Source organism: Bombina bombina, chromosome 5, assembly GCF_027579735.1.
Source record: "Bombina bombina isolate aBomBom1 chromosome 5, aBomBom1.pri, whole genome shotgun sequence".
Taxonomy (NCBI): domain Eukaryota; kingdom Metazoa; phylum Chordata; class Amphibia; order Anura; family Bombinatoridae; genus Bombina; species Bombina bombina.
Genome location: NC_069503.1, coordinates 166,999,145 through 167,020,415, shown reverse-complemented (window position 1 = coordinate 167,020,415; position 21,271 = coordinate 166,999,145). Strand labels below are relative to the sequence as shown.

The window sequence follows — 21,271 nt, the reverse complement described above, 5'->3', positions numbered from 1 at the left end:
AGGAAACAGGTATGCTAGACTGAAGTTCCAAGGAACTGCCAGAGCATCTATCAGAAATTACCTACCTTACCAAGTGCAAGGATATGGTTGTATCCATCTATCAGAAATGCCTGCGGATCTCTTGACCTCGAGTCGTATTTTGGAAGTTTGGCATTCTGACGAGAAGCCATGAGATCCAACTCTGGTTGCCCCCACTTAAGGGTCAAGCTTGAAAATACCTCCCAATGAAGTTCCCACTCCCTGGGATGAAAGGTCTGACTGCTCAGAAAATCTGCTTCCCAATTGTCCACTCCTGGGATGTGGGTCGCAGAAAGACAGCAGTTGTGGGCTTCCGCCCACTGAATAATTCGAGCCACTTCCTTCATGGCTAAGGAACTCTGAGTTCCCCCTTGATGGTTGATATACGCCACTGAGGTTATGTTGTCTGACTGAAACCTGATAAACCGGGTTAAAGCTAATTGAGGCCAGGCCAACAGAGCATTGAAGATCGCTTTTAGCTATAGGATATTAATGGGAAGAGCTGACTCCTCCTGAGTCCATAGACCCTGAGCCTTCAACGAGTCCCAGACTGCTCCCCAACCCAGAAGGCTGGCATCCGTTCAATCACCCAGGAAGGCCTGCGGAAACAAGTTCCTTGGGAAAGATGTTTCTGAGACAACCACCACGGAAGAGATTCTCTTGTCGCCTGACCCAGGTCTATTCGTGGGGACAGATCAGAATAATCCCCATTCCACTGTCTTAGCATGCATAACTGTAGAGCTCTGAGATGGAACCGAGCAAATGGAATTATGTCCATAGAGGCCACCATCAGGCCAATTACCTCCATACATTGTGCCACTGAAGGACGCGGAGAGGCCTGAAGGGCTAGGCAAGACTTGAGGATCTTTAATTTTCTGACCTCTGTCACAAAAATCTTCATTAGAAGAGAATCTATTATGGTCCCTAAAAACTGCACTTTTGTGGCTGGAATCAAAGAGCTTTTTTCTAGATTCACCTTCCATCCGTGGGAGCAAAGAAAAGACAACAAGATCTCTGCATGAGATTTTATTTGTTGAAAAGATGGCACCTGAACCAGAATGTTGTCTAGATAAGGCGCTAATGCAATGCCCGGGACCGGATAACTGCCAACAGAGCTCCCAGAAACTTTGATAAAATTCTGGGAGCTGTGGCAAGGCTGAATGGAAGAATTACAAACTGAAAGTGATTGTCCAAGAAGGCGAACCTCAGAAATTTGTGATGATCCCTGTGTACGGGAACATGAATGTACATCCTTTAGGTCTATGGTTGTCATGAATTGACCTTCTTGAACCAAGGAAGAATGGAGCCAATAGTCTCCATCTTGAAGGATGCAACCCTGAGAAACTTGTTTAGGCACTTAAGGTCTAAGATTGGCCTGAACGTTCCATCCTTCTTGAGAACTACAAAGAGATTTGAGTAAAATCCCAGACCCTGTTCTTGCAGATGAACAGGAACTAGAACTCCCAGAGTAGCGAGGTCTTTGACAAAATGTAAGAACGCCTTTCTTTTTGTCTGGTCTACAGATAATCTGGAAAGAAGAAACCATCCTCTGGGAGGAAAAGTTTTGAAATCTATTTTGTACCCTTGAGATACAATGTCCACCGCCCAGGGATCCGGAACATCTCGTATCCAGGCCTGAGCGAAAAAGGAAAGTCTGACCCCTACTAGATCCACTCCCGGATCGGGGGCAGACACTTCATGCTGACTTGGAGGAGTCAGTTGCGGGTTTCTTAGATTGCTTCCCCTTATCCCAAGACTGACCAGGTCTCCAGGAGGGCTTGACTTGACCTTGTTTGGAGGAAGGAGAAGAGGTTTTACCACTAAAGTTACAAAAGGAAAGAAAATTACTCCTTCCCTCCTGTAATGTCTGATATAATCTCAGCCAAACCAGACCCAAACAAGGTCTTACCCTTGTAAGGAATAGCCAGAAGCCTGGACTTAGACAAAACATCCCCAGACCAGGACTTCAACCATAAGGCTCTACGCGCTAGAACCACAAACCCAGATATCTTAGCTCCCAGCTTAATGACTTGTAAGGAAGCATCCATAATAAAGGAATTAGCCAGTTTAAGAGCCTTAATCCTGTCCGGGATTTCCTCAAGAGGAGTATGTGTCCGAATAGAATCAGAAAACGCATCAAACCAGTAAGCTGCAGCGCTGGTGACAGTGGCAATACATACCACAGGCTGCCATTGGGGACCCTGGGGAACATACATTTTCTTTAATAATGCCTCCAATATCTTATCCATTGGGTTCTTGAAAGAACAACTATCCTCTATGGGAATAGTAGTCCTCTTATCCAAAGTGGAGATCGCTCCTTCTACCTTAGGAACCATCTGCCACGACTCCTTAATGGAATCCGCTATAGGAAACATCTTCTTGAAAATAGGAGATGAAGAAAAGAGAATACCAGGTCTCTCCCACTACCGTGCAATAATCTCTGTAGCACGGCCTGGAACTGGAAAAACCTCCACCGCAGAGGGAACATCAAAGTACTTGTTTAGCTTACTAGATTTTTTAGGGTTAACTACGATCATCATATCGGAGTTGTCCAAAGTAGCGAAAACCTCTTTAAGTAATAAGCAAAGGTGTTCTAGCTTAAATCTGAAGGATAAAACTTCAGCATCAGAAGAAGGAATTACACTATCTGAGTCTGAGATTTCACCCTCAGACGCTACGGACATGTTTTTCTCATCAGAAACTTGAGAAACAACACCCTGGGTAGTTACAACTTGATCAGTAACCTTACTAACTGATTCCTTAAGTTTCCGTTTACGCCTTCTCTGCAGCATGGGAAAGGCGGACAAAGCCTCAGATACTGCAGAGGATACCTGAGTAGTAATATCCTGTAAGGAAAATGCACCTGGATTATGAGAGGAAACGCAGGGCACTGCAAGTGGAGACTGAAAATGTTGGGACGTTTGAGGAGAAAGCTGCGGCATATCTGCTACAGGAGACACCTGGGCAGCATCCGCTCTATAATTTAAAGTTCTCTCTATACAAGAGGAACAAAATGGAACTGGAGGTTTCACCTGAGATTTATAACACCGTTAAAATGGGGAGAGAGTAAGCGCTAAAAAGCTTAAAAGGCTAGTAAAAGGTACATTTTAATACATATAAAAATTTACAAATGGCAATCAGACGCATGGATCCATGTCTGACTTAACAAAAAAAATATATATATATATAATAAACAAATCTAAAAATATCTAAAAACATCCAATGGAGTATAGCATGTGACGCTGACTTAGTGAGCCAGTGATGAGGAGTTAGGACATGTACATTCAATAATATAAACAACCTAAGTGAGTGATTGAGTGCACACAATAGCTTTCAACAAAGAAAAATAGCATTCACAAAAAATAGTGTTCACAAAAATTGGCGTACATAAAAAATGTTCAAATGTTCAACCGGTTATATGTAAGTGAATCCAGTAGTGTTTCCTCCAAAGTGACGTGTAGAAATATAACGTGAAGTCAATAATAGTAGAATGTAAACGTTGAGTGGGTCAAATTATTGTGGTTCAGCTGCTAAATTAAAAAATTGTAAATCCGTGAGGTGTATAAAAATAAAAATAACTTGTGAAAAAATCCACGTGGAAAAATTGAATTCAAATGATAAACAAAGGTCAAAAATCAAAAGACAAAAATCAAAAGACAAAAATATCAAAAGACAAAAATAGAAAATCAGTGATAATATTAAAAAGCACTAAAGATCTAGTGAAAACAAATCCTTAATTCAGATGTTAAAAATCCTTGGTAAGATCCATAACAAACAAATACATCGATAAAATACCTAAAAGGGAACAAAAGAGAAACAAATAGTGCAACACTGTATATGATATATAATATAGGTAATTAAAACCAAGCTCACCAGTATGCCAACGCGTTTCGGCCTAGACTAGGCCTTTCTCAAGACTATACTGTATCAGAAAATCTGGGATTTGTATGGCTTCTTGGTCCATTTTAATACAAAAATGACAACAGAGAAAAAGAAACTTTATTTATTTGCACTTAAAGAAAGTACTGCGTCTTTAAATAATGAATACTGATGTTTAAATAACGTTTAACACACAAGCCCTTTAAAACAATAAACCCCAGGCACCCAAACACCTCAGCTGTTTACTGATATGCCTTCCTGTCCTGCAGCCTGAAACAATATGATCAAAGATCCGTTCCGGACTCGCAATGGCAGCACTAACTATGGAGCTGACAACTGCATCATACCCTGCAGCCGACAGAGCCCTAGAAGCTCGCCAACGGAATTACCCGCCCCCCCTAGTAGGGAAACTCCCCTTCTAGTAAAGAGTGGACTGCAAAGCTAATAAGCTGATATTACTGTAAATGCTGAGAAACTCTCATTTTTATATGCCAGGCATGACTAATACAAAAACACAGTCTGGATCGTAACCGGAGTAAAACAAACTGAGCCACCAAAAATAAATAAAATCTCCCCACACAGTCCACAGTGCCCCAGAAAACTGCCTGGTTAATATTAACCCCTTCTTAACTGGGTAAATTAAAAATGTCCCTGTAAAGCAGCACTTAGCTGCAGAAGTGCCAAATTCTCCTTACTAAGAAAAATAAATATGGCACTTACCTTAAACCATCTGACCGGCAGCAGGGCAGCTCACTTGGTTTGAGAGGATCCCATACCTCACATGGACCTGTGGAAAAAGAAAGAATCTGAGTAAGCATACTCAGGCTTTCTGCATAGGGCAGCAAAATCTTGAGTAAACCCAGTGAGGATTGTACCTCACAAGTTCCCAAGTGCTCAAAAGCCACCACTGCCCTACTGAAGAGACTGACGTGGACTACGGCTAGACCCCAGAAAAGATCAGAACAAACCTGCTCTGCTTTAAAATAATAAAAACTTGATTGAAGAAAAATTCTGATCAGACACCTAAACTTCAACTCCTCCTTGCACTGTAGGCAAAGAGAATGACTGGGGATTGTGGGTAGAGGAGTGATATTTAACAGCTTTTCTGTAGTGCTCTTTGCCTCCTGCTGCTGGCCAGGAGTGATATTCCCAACAGTAATTATAAATGATCCGTGGACTCACCGTGTCATTAGAAAGAAAGTGGGAACAAAAACTCACACCCTTCTCGCGTGTAAACTCAATTGCATATTCTCAATTGCGCTAACCCAACATGAAAATATGAATATTTCACATTCCAAAGTTCTTCACATAGCAGAATATGTTCTATTTATTTATAAACACAAATTTCTACATATATATGATGGTATTTTGGTACAATATATATCTAAACCTATATATATATATATATAAAATTTATTATATATTAGGTATAGATATATACAGATATATATAGGAATATCTATTTCAAAATACTTAGAATATATTCTGGTATGTGCAAAACATTGGAATGTGAATAAATGTTTACAGTAAATACATAAACACTTTATTAAATATAAATACATATAAACACATATAAATACATATGTACACATATATACATATTTAGACATGTATATGTATCTCTATGTTAAACCCCTTTGCCTGTCTTATTTTTTTTTTGAGCCCTTTTAACTTTTTTGTTATATGAGTTTTATGTGTTTTATGAGCGTTCTGAGGTCACAATAATCATTGTAGCGTAAATTGCTCACGCACTAGCATTATACATCCGACGCACACAAACAGTCAATATAAACCCAATATTGCTTGTAAGCTTGCCCTAAGTGTGATGAACTTTCACAAGAATAAATATGACTCTGAAAAGAGCCAAATGCCACGAGCGGTTGCTTTCTTCCGCATTTGGATCCTAACAAAGGATCTGAATGACATGTCTAGTTAGAGCTAAGGTCAGGGTTAGGGCTAAAGTTTAAGTTATGAAAAGGGATTTAGCTTGGTTAGTTCTAAGGTTAAAGTTACACATAACAATAGAGTTATAGTTAGGGCTAAGTTTAGGGATAAAGTTTGGATTAGGGCCAAGGTTACAACTATAGCTAGGGTTGGGATTAAAGTAAGGGTTAACTCACTGGCTGCAGTAGAGGGCTGTAACACACTGCAAAGGCCCTTGTAGCCAAGAGTTTAACTCATGTTGAATGAAAGTGACACTATGACCTCACAACATTTTAGCATTTCTTGAGTGTCACTTGCTGCATAAGCCATGCACTGGTTTGGTACGTAACATTTCAACACATATATGTTAAATTAATTGTGGGTGTGGATTTTTTTTTAGCAATCCTTGTATGCACAATATGTACATTCAATTAAGTAGAATGTTATATGTAACCTTCTAAAGATTGTTATTTTAGAGTCATTCAGCCACAAAGACAATACCTAGGTACAAAAATAAAGTGGTTATCACATGAGTCGAAAGGAAGCACATGGAAAATAAAATATAATTGCACATTATAAATATACACTAAGTTTAACAAATGGGAAAAACTTGTTGAAAAGGGGTTCCTTCTTTTCTAGTACACAATAAATACGGGTATATATCCTCATATGTAGCCATGGGGATAAAATTCCCATATGCTTTGTATTTCCTACACAGGGCTGTCCGTTCCAAAATTACAAGCATACCACATAACTGTTTAGTAATGCAATCACCCCCTTGATGTAAACAAAATAAAAAGTGTTTCTTTAAAAATTATGAATGTGATTAATTATTCCCATATATGTTTAATTGGGCTATAAGCTCTATCAATAACAGACCTGTTATTGTCACATCCTTGACTTGACAGTTATCACACACAATGGTAAAAACTTGGGTGAACGTTTCAGGAGAATTTGGGAAAAAAACAACCTTAAAGAAAAAGAGAAAAAAATAATAATCAGGTCATAAAGGCTAACTTAAAAGACAGTAGACAAATGTTGAGAGAATAGCAAGTAACATACTTGTTTGTGTTTTCACTATATACATTATCAATGGATTTCAAATTACATAAAATGTATTAATTTAATTTAATTAGTTTACAAAAATTACAATAAATAGTTATAAATCTTGCTAAAACTCAATAGTAAAATGTAATACTGTTAATATACAGTGCCCTCCATTAATATTGGCCCTATTGGTAAAGCAAAGAGGGCTGTGACAAATTGTCTTTGTTGTTTAACCTTTTGATCTTTTGTTCAAAAAATATACAAAAATATTCTGCTCTCATAGATATCAAACAATTGCAAACAATAAATATATAAATATATGTGGCACAATCATTGGCCCCCATTTAGTCAATACTTTGTACTACTTTCCTTTTGCCAAGATAACAGCTCTGAGTCTTTTCCTATAATGCCTGATGAGGTTGGAGAATACATGGCAAGGGATCTGAGACCATTACTCCATACAGAATCTTTCCAGATCCTTTAAATTTCAAGGTCGAGGCTAGTGGACCCTCCTCTTCAGTTCACCCCACAGGTTTTCTATGGGGTTCAAGTCAGGGGACTGGGATGGCCATGGTACGACCTTGATTTTGTGGTCAGTAAACCATTTTTGTGCTGATTTTGATGTATGTTTTGGATCATTTTCCTGCTGGAAGAGCCAACCACTGCCCATTTTAAGCTTTCTGGCCAAGGCAGTCAGGTGTTCATTTAATATCTGTTGATATTTGATAGAGTCCATGATGACGTGTATCCTAACAAAATGTCCAGGTCCTCTAGCAGAAAAATAGCCCCAAAACATTAAAGAATCACTACCATATTTAACCGTGGGCATGAGGTACTTTGCCATATGGCTACCACTTTGTATGTGCCAAACCCAACTCATGTGTTTATTGCCAAAAAGCTCTATTATATAATATATATAGAACACGATCCCATTCGAAGTTCGAAGACACGTGAGTTTGTTTTTGGATGAGAGTAAAGACTTTTTCTTGAAACTTTTCCAAACAACTTATGTTGATGTTAGTGACGTCAGATTGTATTTTCATTCAATGGGGAATTGTTGTGCTCGGCAGAGTGGGTTCAGGGGTTTGGAGCTCATGTGTAGAGGACAGGTGTCAGACTTAGTCCCATCTTGAGCACTAAAAGGGACCAGTGGAATGCGCTTCTTTGAGGAATTACCACTTTTAGACATGGTAGCAAAGAGACAGACATGGTAGGTTTATTGTACAGGAAATTGGGGTAGATTCTGGAAAAAGAATAGGCTGGAGTAATGTCCACACCAGAGCCAATGTTAAACGTAGTGCCCATTTGAGGGCAGAGGGCTGGGAACTGGATTGCCCATTCGAGGGCAGAGGACAGGTGTGCCCACTCTAATGCCGAGACTGGAGGGCCCACTTGAGGGCCGAAGACAAGAGTGCCCATTCTAAGGCCAAGACTGGAATTCACACTTGAGGGCCAAGGACTGGAACTGGGGTGCCCACTCGAGGGTTGAGGACTGGAATGCCCTGTTTGAGGGCCGAGGACTGAAGCAGGAAACTGATGCTTGGCAGACACCCTCCGCAGGGCTTGGGTACTGGAGCTGGATACTGGTGCTTGGCAGAAGCCCTCTGCAGAACTTGGGTACTGAAGCAGGATACCAGTATTTGGCAGATGCCCTTTGCAGGTCTTGGGTACTAGATCAACATACTGGTGGCTCGGCAGAGGCCCTCTGCAGGGCTTGGGTACTAGCACAGGATACGGATGCTTTGCAGACACCCTTCGCAGGGTTTGGGTACTGGAGCTGAATACTGGTGCTTGACAGACGGCCTATGCAGGACTTTGGTACTAAAAGCAGGGCACTGGTGTTTGGCAAATGCCCTATGCAGGGCTTGAGTACTGGAGCAGGATACCAGTGCGTAGCAAATGCCCTCTGCAGAGCTTGAGTACTGGAGCAGGGCACCACTGAGAAAAGTAGGGATACTGGATACATAGGCAGCTGTGACAGACTGGTAGCAAGAGAATAGTCTAAACACAAATCGAGGGTCAGATACCAGAGAGCAGTCTGATAAGTCACCAAATACAGGGAGAATCAGATCAGTAACAGTAGTAAGAAAACAAGCCAAGTTCAGTATACCAGAGAAGCTGCCTAATCCTTTGTTTAACACAGGTGAGATCCAATAGAAAGATGAGGAGACACGCCGGTACAGGAGCCAGAAGATTTACCAAGATTCAACTTTGATACAGGCACAGGTCAGAGGCACAAACAGAGTGAAAAAACACAGGGCAGGATGAGGTCTGCAAGGCAGCCTTTTATAGCAGTGCTGATTAGGTAACTGACTGCGGCTGGCAGGAAGGTGGAGCAGTTAGCAGGACTCCAGAAACATCAGCAAAAGACAGAGCTCTCTGGTGGTGTAGAGACAGAGTAAAAGGTTGCAAACCAGGAGTCCCAGGTTCAATCTCGGGCAAGGGTGTGACAGCAATAGTTGAGACAAAAGGTAAGAAAAATAATGTAAACTAAAAAAGCAGAGTACAGTTTGTGTGCATCTATGAATAAAAAATACATGTTTGAGGAGCATTTGAAAAAGCTTGAGGCAAGTCCCACAAGGATTGGCAAGGCATTACATTATATGGATGCAGTACAAGACAAGTCATACAGATTGGAGTTTGAGGAAATAATAAGAAAGAGGGAGTGGATACAGAAGGGGCAGGAGGAAGAAAGTTTTCAGACAAGGGTAGAGTAATAGGATATACTGGCTCTACAGCAGCACTTTGGCCAAACCAGAAGAATAACAAAAACAAATTAAATAAATGTTTACATATGAAAATATTCAGAATATGCTCTTTATAGTCTCATTTACATACAAATCTTCACTGGAGACACAATGTAATTGGATACATAGCTCCCTGTAGAAGAAAAAGCATCTGCAATGATTATCATGACATCTAATATTAAAAAGTCTGTACTGACCTCGATAACAGTTTCTTGGCCAGGATATAATTCAAAAACAGCAGGACGAATTCCAAATGGTGCTTGTTCCACAAACCCTGTGGTAGCTACACTCTTTAAACACAGAAATAAAACATCACATAACATGAAGTAATAATGTCATCCACTCATTAGCTCTTCTAATACTATTTAGTCAATCAGTTTATTGGGCTTGGAGAGCTTATCAAACTATGTTACTGGGTTACAAGAAGCACAGTTAAAAGGGACATAAAAGTGTAAAAAGACATTACCTTAATGTGTAAGAGTATTTTTTTTTTTACTATTACTTGCATATTCTGCAAAGCGCTTAAAGGGACAGTAGAGCCAAAATTAAGTGTTCATGATTCAGGCACAGCAGGACATTTCAAACAACTTTCCAATTTACTTCTATTAAATAATGTGCTTCACTCTTTTGGTATCTTTTGTTGAAAAGCATACAAAGCATACTTATGGTAAGCTCAGGAGCAGCAATGCACTACCGGAACCTGGCTTCACATACATGCCTCTTATCATTGGCTCACTCAATGGGAAGCTAGCTCCCAGTAGTGCATTGCTGCCCCTTCAGCAAAGTATACCAATAGTTTAAAGCAAATTTGATAATAGATGTAAATTGTAAAGTTTTTTTTTAAGTGTATTCTCTGTCTGACTTATGAAGGTTTAATTTTTACTTTAATGTCCTTTAAGGGCGTATGACTGAGATGTATTGTTCAGCGCACTGAATTCCAATTAAAATTATCTACACTGTGATACAAAACTAAATATTACCCTGTTTAAGATCATTTACTAAAGAGGCTGAATGAATATAAAGTTTTGATACAAAATAAAGGAGATTTAATGTTTAACTTATAAGTATGACTCTTCCTCCAATGTTACATTCATGTTGACATAAAGCTGCTGATTATTAGAACATGTAAAGTATTAATGCCTAAATAAGACGATGAGCCCCTGATACACCCTCCTAGATAATTAAAGGGTTATTATAGTAAAATATTTACATGCTTACATTTGTTAGAGTATTTTTATTACTATCGACCCTGCAATGCTATGCGTTTATTCCCTGCAAATTGGTTAAACACATAGGTATAATACCACTTGGGAGCTGCAGAGATCTGCTGCCGCAGTTCCAATCTGATTCAATCGGCAGTGCTAGTTGCACAACCCAGCTATGTAAATATCACTGCTGATTGGATTAGTGTCAGTTTCTGCTGGGGACCTGCAGTTTTCCCAATGGGGAGTTTAGCTATATTGCTGTGGTTAAACACATTGATCTGCAGAGTCGAATGAGAGCATAACATTATTTCACTATAATGGACCTTTTATATGATACTCACATATACTGGTCAAATTAGAGGACAGATCTGTAACTGGGTGCAGAATTTAGCAAACAGCTAACCTTTTGGTCAGGTTCATCAGTAACTGCCCTCAAATAAGCACCATAGGGCACCATGTTCCAACAGAATAGCAAACATTTCAGATCAGCAAACGTAAGTGACGTTCCATCAGCTGTCTGATCAAAAATACTCACTACGCATACTCTCCTCCGCATAATCACATTCCAATGCCTGCACGTCTCAACCCAACAGATTCTATGTTTTTAGTGCAGCCGCGTGCAACATAGCCATCGGATTGTTGGATACTTGTTAGAGCACATGTGTCTACAAACGCATATATATATATATTTTTTTTTTTTTTTAAACCTGCCACAAACTGCAGCTGCTGGGCATGTTTTTTTTTATAAATAATATATACATGGGCATTTATTCCAAATAATAAAAAGTGTCCAACAATCTGATGGCTATGTTCTTAGTATACACAGATACAAATTGCTTATCTGATATGTTTGCTATACCGTTAGAACACACCACACGTTACTGTAAAACCAGAAAGTGTAGCGGGAGAATTAAAGGTATTCTGCTTAACCTAGAAGAATGGTCTGTAATGCTAATTGAATAAGTGAATAGGAGTTTCAAATTGTGTTAAAAATACTGGACAAGTAACTATCGGCTAGATTACGAGTTTTGCGTTATGAGTGAAAAAGCCTCATAACGCTGCTTTTTCACTACCGCTGCTATTACGAGTCTTGTAGGTATAGCTGTATTGCACACTTTTTTGGTCGTCACGCAACGTAACTACCGCACTTTTTAAAAAGGCCTTTTTCAATGGGACTTTCATAGCGCGGATATTACGAGTTTGCCTGTCCGGCCAAAAAGTGAGCGGTACAGCCTATAACTACAAGATCTGTACCGCAACCTGAAAGTCAGTAGTTATAGGTTTAACGTTACAAAGCTGTAACATAAAACTCATAACTAAAGTGTCACAAAGTACACTAACACCCATAAACTACCTATTAACCCCTAAACTGAGGCCGCTCTGAACATCGCAGCCACTATAATAAACATAATAAACATATTAACCTCTAAACCGCTGCACTCCTGCATTGTAAACACTAGTTAAATATTATTAACCCCTAATCTGCTGCCCCAATGTTGTCGCCACCTACATACACTTATTAACCCCTAATCTGCTGTCCCTAACATCGCCGCAACCTACATTACTGTTATTAACCCCTAATCTGCTGCCCCCAAAATCGACACCACCTAACTACACTTATTAACCCCTAATATGCTGCCCCCAATGTTGCCACCACTATACTAAAGTTATTAACCCATAAACCTAACCCTAAGTCTAACCCTAACGTAACCCTAGCCCTAACACCCACTAACTTTAACATAATTAAATTAATCCCAAATAAAAATTACAATTAATACCTAAATTATTCCTTTTAAGGTCCATTGGCAGTTTAGTGTAGGCTAGGGTTTCTTTTTATTTTGGGGGGACTTTTTTATTTTGATAGGGCTATTAGATTAGGTGTAGATAGTTTAAATATTTGATAATTTCTTTTTTATTTTGTGTAATTTAGTGTTTATTATTTTTTGTAATTTAGATAAATGTATTTTGTTAATTTAATTTATTTAATTTTAGTGTAATGTTAGGTTTTACACCCTGTTCCAAATTATTATGCCAATTATATCTTTCTCATTTACCTAAATAATTGATGTAAACAACAGTTAGCATAATTGTCATGTTATCAACTATTAAGAGTACAATTCAAATTTTATTGAACAAACCTCCTAATGATAACAGTATTTTTTTTCAAAATAAAAAACTTAGGCCTAGATTTAGAGTTCGGCGGTAGCCGTCAAAACCAGCGTTAGAGGCTCCTAACGCTGGTTTTGGCCGCCCGCTGGTATTTGGAGTCAGTGATTAAAGGGTCTAACGCTCACTTTACAGCCGCGACTTTTCCATACCGCAGATCCCCCTACGCCATTTGCGTAGCCTATCTTTTCAATGGGATCTTCCTAACGCCGGTATTTAGAGTCGTTTCTGCAGTGAGCGTTAGAGCTCTAACGACAAGATTCCAGCCGCCTGAAAATAGCAGGAGTTAAGAGCTTTCTGGCTAACGCCGGTTTATAAAGCTCTTAACTACTGTACCCTAAAGTACACTAACACCCATAAACTACCTATGTACCCCTAAACCGAGGTCCCCCCACATCGCCGCCACTCGATTAAAATTTTTAACCCCTAATCTGCCGACCGCCACCTACGTTATACTTATGTACCCCTAATCTGCTGCCCCTAACACCGCCGACCCCTGTATTATATCTATTAACCCCTAACTTGCCCCCCACAACGTCGCCGCAAGCTACTTAAAATAATTAACCCCTAATCTTCCGACCGCAAATCGCCGCCACCTACGTTATCCCTATGTACCCCTAATCTGCTACCCCTAACATCGCCGACCCCTATGTTATATTTATTAACCCCTAATCTGCCCCCCTCAACGTCGCCGACACCTACCTACACTTATTAACCCCTAATCTGCCGAGCGGACCTGAGCGCTACTATAATAAAGTTATTAACCCCTAATCCGCCTCACTAACCCTATCATAAATAGTATTAACCCCTAATCTGCCCTCCCTAACATCGCCGACACCTACCTTCAATTATTAACCCCTAATCTGCCGACCGGAGCTCACCGCTATTCTAATAAATGTATTAACCCCTAAAGCTAAGTCTAACCCTAACACTAACACCCCCCTAAGTTAAATATAATTTTTATCTAACGAAATAAATTAACTCTTATTAAATAAATAATTCCTATTTAAAGCTAAATACTTACCTGTAAAATAAATCCTAATATAGCTACAATATAAATTATAATTATATTATAGCTATTTTAGGATTAATATTTATTTTACAGGCAACTTTGTAATTATTTTAACCAGGTACAATAGCTATTAAATAGTTAAGAACTATTTAATAGTTACCTAGTTAAAATAATAACAAATTTACCTGTAAAATAAATCCTAACCTAAGATATAATTAAACCTAACACTACCCTATCAATAAAATAATTAAATAAACTACCTACAATTACCTACAATTAACCTAACACTACACTATCAATAAATTAATTAAACACAATTGCTACAAATAAATACAATTAAATAAACTATCTAAAGTACAAAAAATAAAAAAGAACTAAGTTACAGAAAATAATAAAATATTTACAAACATAAGAAAAATATTACAACAATTTTAAACTAATTACACCTACTCTAAGCCCCCTAATAAAATAACAAAGCCCCCCAAAATAAAAAATTCCCTACCCTATTCTAAAATACAAATATTACAAGCTCTTTTACCTTACCAGCCCTGAACAGGGCCCTTTGCGGGGCATGCCCCAAGAATTTCAGCTCTTTTGCCTGTAAAAAAAAACATACAATACCCCCCCCCCAACATTACAACCCACCACCCACATACCCCTAATCTAACCCAAACCCCCCTTAAATAAACCTAACACTACCCCCCTGATGATCTTCCTACCTTGTCTTCACCATGCCAGGTTCACCGATCCGTCCTGGCTCCAAGATCTTCATCCAACCCAAGCGGGGGCTAGACATCCACTGAAGAAGTCCAGAAGAGGGTCCAAAGTCTTCCTCCTATCCGGCAAGAAGAGGACATCCGGACCGGCAAACATCTTCTCCAAGCGGCATCTTCTATCTTCTTCCATCCGATGACGACCGGCTCCATCTTGAAGACCTCCAGCGCGGATCCATCCTCTTCTTCCGACGACTAGACGACGAATGACGGTTCCTTTAAGGGACGTCATCCAAGATGGCGTCCCTCGAATTCCGATTGGCTGATAGGATTCTATCAGCCAATCGGAATTAAGGTAGGAATTTTCTGATTGGCTGATGGAATCAGCCAATCAGAATATAGTTCAATCCGATTGGCTGATCCAATCAGCCAATCAGATTGAGCTCGCATTCTATTGGCTGATCGGAACAGCCAATAGAATGCGAGCTCAATCTGATTGGCTGATTGGATCAGCCAATCGGATTGAACTATATTCTGATTGGCTGATTCCATCAGCCAATCAGAAAATTCCTACCTTAATTCCGATTGGCTGATAGAATCCTATCAGCCAATCGGAATTCGAGGGACGCCATCTTGGATGACGTCCCTTAAAGGAACCGTCATTCGTCGTCTAGTCGTCGGAAGAAGAGGATGGATCCGCGCTGGAGGTCTTCAAGATGGAGCCGGTCGTCATCGGATGGAAGAAGATAGAAGATGCCGCTTGGAGAAGATGTTTGCCGGTCCGGATGTCCTCTTCTTGCCGGATAGGAGGAAGACTTTGGACCCTCTTCTGGACTTCTTCAGTGGATGTCTAGCCCCCGCTTGGGTTGGATGAAGATCTTGGAGCCAGGACGGATCGGTGAACCTGGCATGGTGAAGACAAGGTAGGAAGATCATCAGGGGGGTAGTGTTAGGTTTATTTAAGGGGGGTTTGGGTTAGATTAGGGGTATGTGGGTGGTGGGTTGTAATGTTGGGGGGGGGGTATTGTATGTTTTTTTTTACAGGCAAAAGAGCTGAAATTCTTGGGGCAGGCCCCGCAAAGGGCCCTGTTCAGGGCTGGTAAGGTAAAAGAGCTTGTAATATTTGTATTTTAGAATAGGGTAGGGAATTTTTTATTTTGGGGGGCTTTGTTATTTTATTAGGGGGCTTAGAGTAGGTGTAATTAGTTTAAAATTGTTGTAATATTTTTCTTATGTTTGTAAATATTTTATTATTTTCTGTAACTTAGTTCTTTTTTATTTTTTGTACTTTAGATAGTTTATTTAATTGTATTTATTTGTAGCAATTGTGTTTAATTAATTTATTGATAGTGTAGTGTTAGGTTAATTGTAGGTAATTGTAGGTAGTTTATTTAATTATTTTATTGATAGGGTAGTGTTAGGTTTAATTATATCTTAGGTTAGGATTTATTTTACAGGTAAATTTGTTATTATTTTAACTAGGTAACTATTAAATAGTTCTTAACTATTTAATAGCTATTGTACCTGGTTAAAATAATTACAAAGTTGCCTGTAAAATAAATATTAATCCTAAAATAGCTATAATATAATTATAATTTATATTGTAGCTATATTAGGATTTATTTTACAGGTAAGTATTTAGCTTTAAATAGGAATTATTTATTTAATAAGAGTTAATTTATTTCGTTAGATAAAAATTATATTTAACTTAGGGGGGTGTTAGTGTTAGGGTTAGACTTAGCTTTAGGGGTTAATACATTTATTAGAATAGCGGTGAGCTCCGGTCGGCAGATTAGGGGTTAATAATTGAAGGTAGGTGTCGGCGATGTTAGGGAGGGCAGATTAGGGGTTAATACTATTTATGATAGGGTTAGTGAGGCGGATTAGGGGTTAATAACTTTATTATAGTAGCGCTCAGGTCCGCTCGGCAGATTAGGGGTTAATAAGTGTAGGCAGGTGTCGGCGACGTTGTGGGGGGCAGATTAGGGGTTAATAAATATAACATAGGGGTCGGCGATGTTAGGGCAGCAGATTAGGGGTACATAGGGATAACGTAGGTGGCGGCGGTTTACGGAGCGGCAGATTAGGGGTTAAAAGTGTAATGCAGGGGTCAGCGATAGCGGGGGCGGCAGATTAGGGGTTAATAAGTGTAAGGGTAGGGGTGTTTAGACTCGGGGTACATGTTAGGGTGTTAGGTGCAGACGTAGGAAGTGTTTCCCCATAGGAAACAATGGGGCTGCGTTAAGAGCTGAACGCTGCTTTTTTGCAGGTGTTAGGTTTTTTTTCAGCTCAAACAGTCCCATTGTTTCCTATGGGAGAATCGTGCACGAGCACGTTTTTGATGCCGGCCGCGTCCGTAAGCAACTCTGGTATCGAGAGTTGCATTTGCGGTAAATATGCTCTACGCTCCTTTTTTGGAGCCTAACGCAGCATTTGTTTGAACTCTCGATACCAGAGTTAAATTTATGGTGCGGCCAGAAAAAAACCCGCGGAGCGTTAACAGCCCTTTTACCGCCGAACTCCAAATCTAGGCCTTACAATGCACTGTTCCAAATTATTATGCACAGTAAGTTTCAAAACACTTTATAGGTTGTAAAGAACTGAAAATTGTCATTTGTTGTGTTTGCAGCATATTTACTGAAATCAAAAGCTATTTCAATCAAACTTTGAACAACATTTTAAACTTTTTAAACATTTTAACAGGTCACGTTACATTTTAACATCGGACCCCTAATTTGATAGCAGTTTTACAAGTCTTGCATCCATTGAACGTGTGATTTGTTTGGACAGTTTCTGCTTGAATTTGTTTGCAAGATGTCAGAATAGCCTCCCAGAGCTGCTGTTTGGATGTAAACTGCCTCCCACCCTCATAGATCTTTTGTTTGGAGATGCTCCAAAGGTTCTCAATAGGATTGAGGTCAGGGGAGGATGGAGGCCACACCATGACTTTCTCTCCTTTTATCCCCATAGCAGCCATTGATGCAGAGGTATTCCTTGTAGCATGAGATGGTGCGTTGTCATGCATGAAGATGATTTTATTACGGAAAGCATAGTTCTTCCTTCTGTACCAGGGAAGGAAGTGGTCAGTCAGGAACTCCACATACTTTGCAGAGGTCATCATTACACCCTCGGGGACCCTAAAGGGGCCGACCAGCTCTCTTCCCATGATTCCGGCCCAAAACATGACTCCACCACCACCTTGCTGACGTTGCAGCCTTGTTGGAACAGGGTGGCCGTTCCATCAACCGTCCACTACTCCATCCATCTGGACCATCCAGGATTGCATGGCACTCATCAGTGAACAGGACTGTTTGAAAATTAGTCTTCATGTATTTTTCTGCCCAATGCGGCCGTTTCTGCTTGTGAGCATTGGTTAGTGGTGGCCGAATGGAAGGTTTATGCACAGTTGCAAGACTCTGGAGGACTCTACACCTTGATGTCCGTGGGACTCCAGAGGCACCAGCAGCTTCAAATATCTGTTTGCTGCTATGTAATGGTATTTTAGCAGCTGCTCTCTTGATCCGATGCATGTATCTGGCAGAAATCTTCCTCAATGTGCCTTTATCTGCATGAACCCGTTTGTGCTCTGAATCAGCCACAAATCTCTTAATAGTGCGATGATCACGCTTAAAGTGAAAGTAAATTTTGTATGCTCTGCAAAACATGGATGTATTCTATAACAATAGTATATTGAGATTGCTATGTTTTTTTTTTTTATATTACTAATTCGATTTTATTTTTTAATATATATTTAGCTTACTGTCATTAGCCTTACTCCGCCCACCCTCCACTTCCTATATTTTGCTGCCTTTACGTATAGAGCGGTCCCACCCGCTCTATACGTAGGAGAAATGCGCATTCGCGAGCACGGAACGCATTGCGCATGCACAAATCATCGATTGTGGCCGCAATGCGCATGAGATTTTCTTATCACCCGGTCTTCGCGGCTGCAACAGTTAAACATTTATGCGCATGTGCGAATCGGGAACGCACACCCGACATAATCCTTGGTACAAGAGCTTTTGCGCATGCGCAATTGATCCGATAGTGGGATGACGTAGCTTCACGGCCGCCGATCGTCCAGAAAGTCAATTGGACGAAAAATACATGTGACCAGGAAGTGAATTAGCTCTAGAAAAACGGGCTGACTAGAAAATCGGAAAAATGTTACTTTATTTGCGGCGAAAAAGGTATTTAGATCGAACTTTTAAAAAAACATGACTTAAACTCCTATTATTTTTAACTAAACTGTGTAACTGGGTATAGCAGATCACCTAACTTTACTTTCACTTTAAGTTTTCGTGAAATATCTAATGTTTTCATACCTCGTCCAAGGCATTGAACTATTTCACTCTATTCGGCAGCAGAGAGATCCTTTTTCTTCCCCATATTGCTTGAAAATGGTACTCTGCTTAATAATGTGGAACACCCTCCTTTAGTAGTTTTTCCTTTAATTGGGCTCACCTGGCAATCTTATTATCACAGGTGTCTGAGATTGTTTTCAGTGATCAAAAGAGCCCTGAGACACAATGCCATCCATGAGTTAAACAGAAAAAAATAAATTAATCTTTGTGACACTGAAATAGAATTTGCATAATAATTTGGAACAGGGTGTAGTGTAAGACAGGTTAGGTTTTATTTTACAGGTAACTTTGTATTTATTTTAACTAGGTAGCTAGTAAATAGTTAATAACTTTTTACTAACTAGTTAAAATAAATAAATAAAAACTTACCTGTAAAATAAAAAACACAATTTATGCTTACCTGATAAATTTATTTCTCTTGTGGTGTATCCAGTCCACGGATCATCCATTACTTGTGGGATATTCTCATTCCCAACAGGAAGTTGCAAGAGGACCCACAGCAAAGCTGTTATATAGCTCCTCCCCTAACTGTCATAGCCAGTCATTCGACCGAAAACAAGCCGAGAAAGGAGGAACCATAGGGTGCAGTGGTTACTGTAGTTTAAATTTAAAAATGACCTGCCTTAAAATGACAGGGCGGGCCGTGGACTGGATACACCACAAGAGAAATAAATTTATCAGGTAAGCATAAATTGTGTTTTCTCTTGTAAGGTGTATCCAGTCCACGGATCATCCATTACTTGTGGGATACCAATACCAAAGCTAAAGTACACGGATGAAGGGAGGGACAAGGCAATTTGTAAAATCTGATCAAAAGAAGCCTCATTTTTAAAGGCCCAAGTGGAAGCCACAGCTCTAGTGGAATGAGCTGTAATCCTTTCAGGAGGCTGCTGTACAGCAGTCTCATAGGCTAAGCGGATTAAGCTTCTTAGTCAGTCAAAAAGAAAAAGAGGTTGCCGAAGCCTTTTGACCTCTCCTCTGTCCAGAGTAGACAACAAACAAAGCAGATGTTTGATGAAAATCTTTAGTAGCTTGTAAGTAAAACTTTAAAGCACGGACCACGTCCAGATTGTGTAACACAAGGATGGAACAACAATCTCTTGATTGATATTCTTGTTAGATACCACCTTAGGTAAGAACCCAGGTTTGGTACGCAGGACTACCTTATCCGTATGAAAAATCAGATAAGGAGAATCACATTGTAAGGCAGATAGCTCAGAGACTCTACGAGCCGAGGAAATAGCTACCAAAAAAAAAAAAAAAAGGACTTTCCAAGATAAAAGCTTGATATCTATGGAATGAAGAGGTTCAAACGGAACTCCTTGAAGAACCTTAAGAACCAAGTTTAAGCTCCATGGTGGAGCAACAGGTTTAAACACAGGCTTGATTGTAACTAAAGCCTGACAAAATGCCTGAACGTCTGGAACATCTGCCAGACGCTTGGCAAAAGAATAGAGCAGAAATCTGTCCCTTTAAGGAACTAGCTGACAATCCTTTTTCCAAACCTTCTTGGAGAAAAGATAATATCCTAGCAATCCTGACCTTACTCCATGAGTAACCCTTGGATTCACACCAATAAAGATATCTACGCCATACCTTATGGTAAATTTTCCTGGTGACAGGCTTTCGTGCCTGTCTTAAGGTATCAATAACTGACTCGGAGAAGCCACGCTTTGATAAAATCAAGCGTTCAATCTCCAGGCAGTCAGCCTCAGAGAAATTAGATTTGGATGGTTGAAAGGACCCTGAAGTAGAAGGTCCTGTTTCAGAGGCAGAGACCATGGTGGAAAGGATGACATGTCCACTAGATCTGCATACCAGGGCCTGCGTGGCCACGCAGGTGCTATCAGAATCACCGATGCTCTCTCCTGCTTGATCTTGGCAATCAGTCGAGGGAGCAGAGGAAACGGTGGAAACACATAAGCCAGGTTGAAAGACCAGGGCGCTGCTAGAGCATCTATCAGTGTCGCCTTGGGATCCCTGGACCTGGATCCGTAACACGGAAGCTTGGCGTTCTGGCGAGACGCCATGAGATCCAGTTCTGGTTTGCCCCAACAATGAATCAGTTGTGCAAATACCTCCGGATGGAGTTCCCACTCTCCTGGATGAAAAGTCTGACGACTTAGAAAATCCGCCTCCCAGTGCTCTACACCTGGGATATGGATAGCTGATAGGTGGCAAGAGTGAATCTCTGCCC

At 40.0% G+C, this 21,271-nt stretch overlaps 1 protein-coding gene across 1 annotated transcript in view; it reads right to left on the bottom strand.

Annotated features, from left to right (window-relative positions):
• The window catches only part of DLEC1 (DLEC1 cilia and flagella associated protein), a 275,413-nt gene that overhangs the window by 207,267 nt on the left and 46,875 nt on the right, over window positions 1-21,271 (bottom strand). Inside the window, 2 exon segments of the mRNA XM_053715663.1 lie at window positions 6,700-6,790; window positions 9,812-9,904. Of these exon segments, the coding sequence (XP_053571638.1) occupies window positions 6,700-6,790; window positions 9,812-9,904 (184 nt within the window).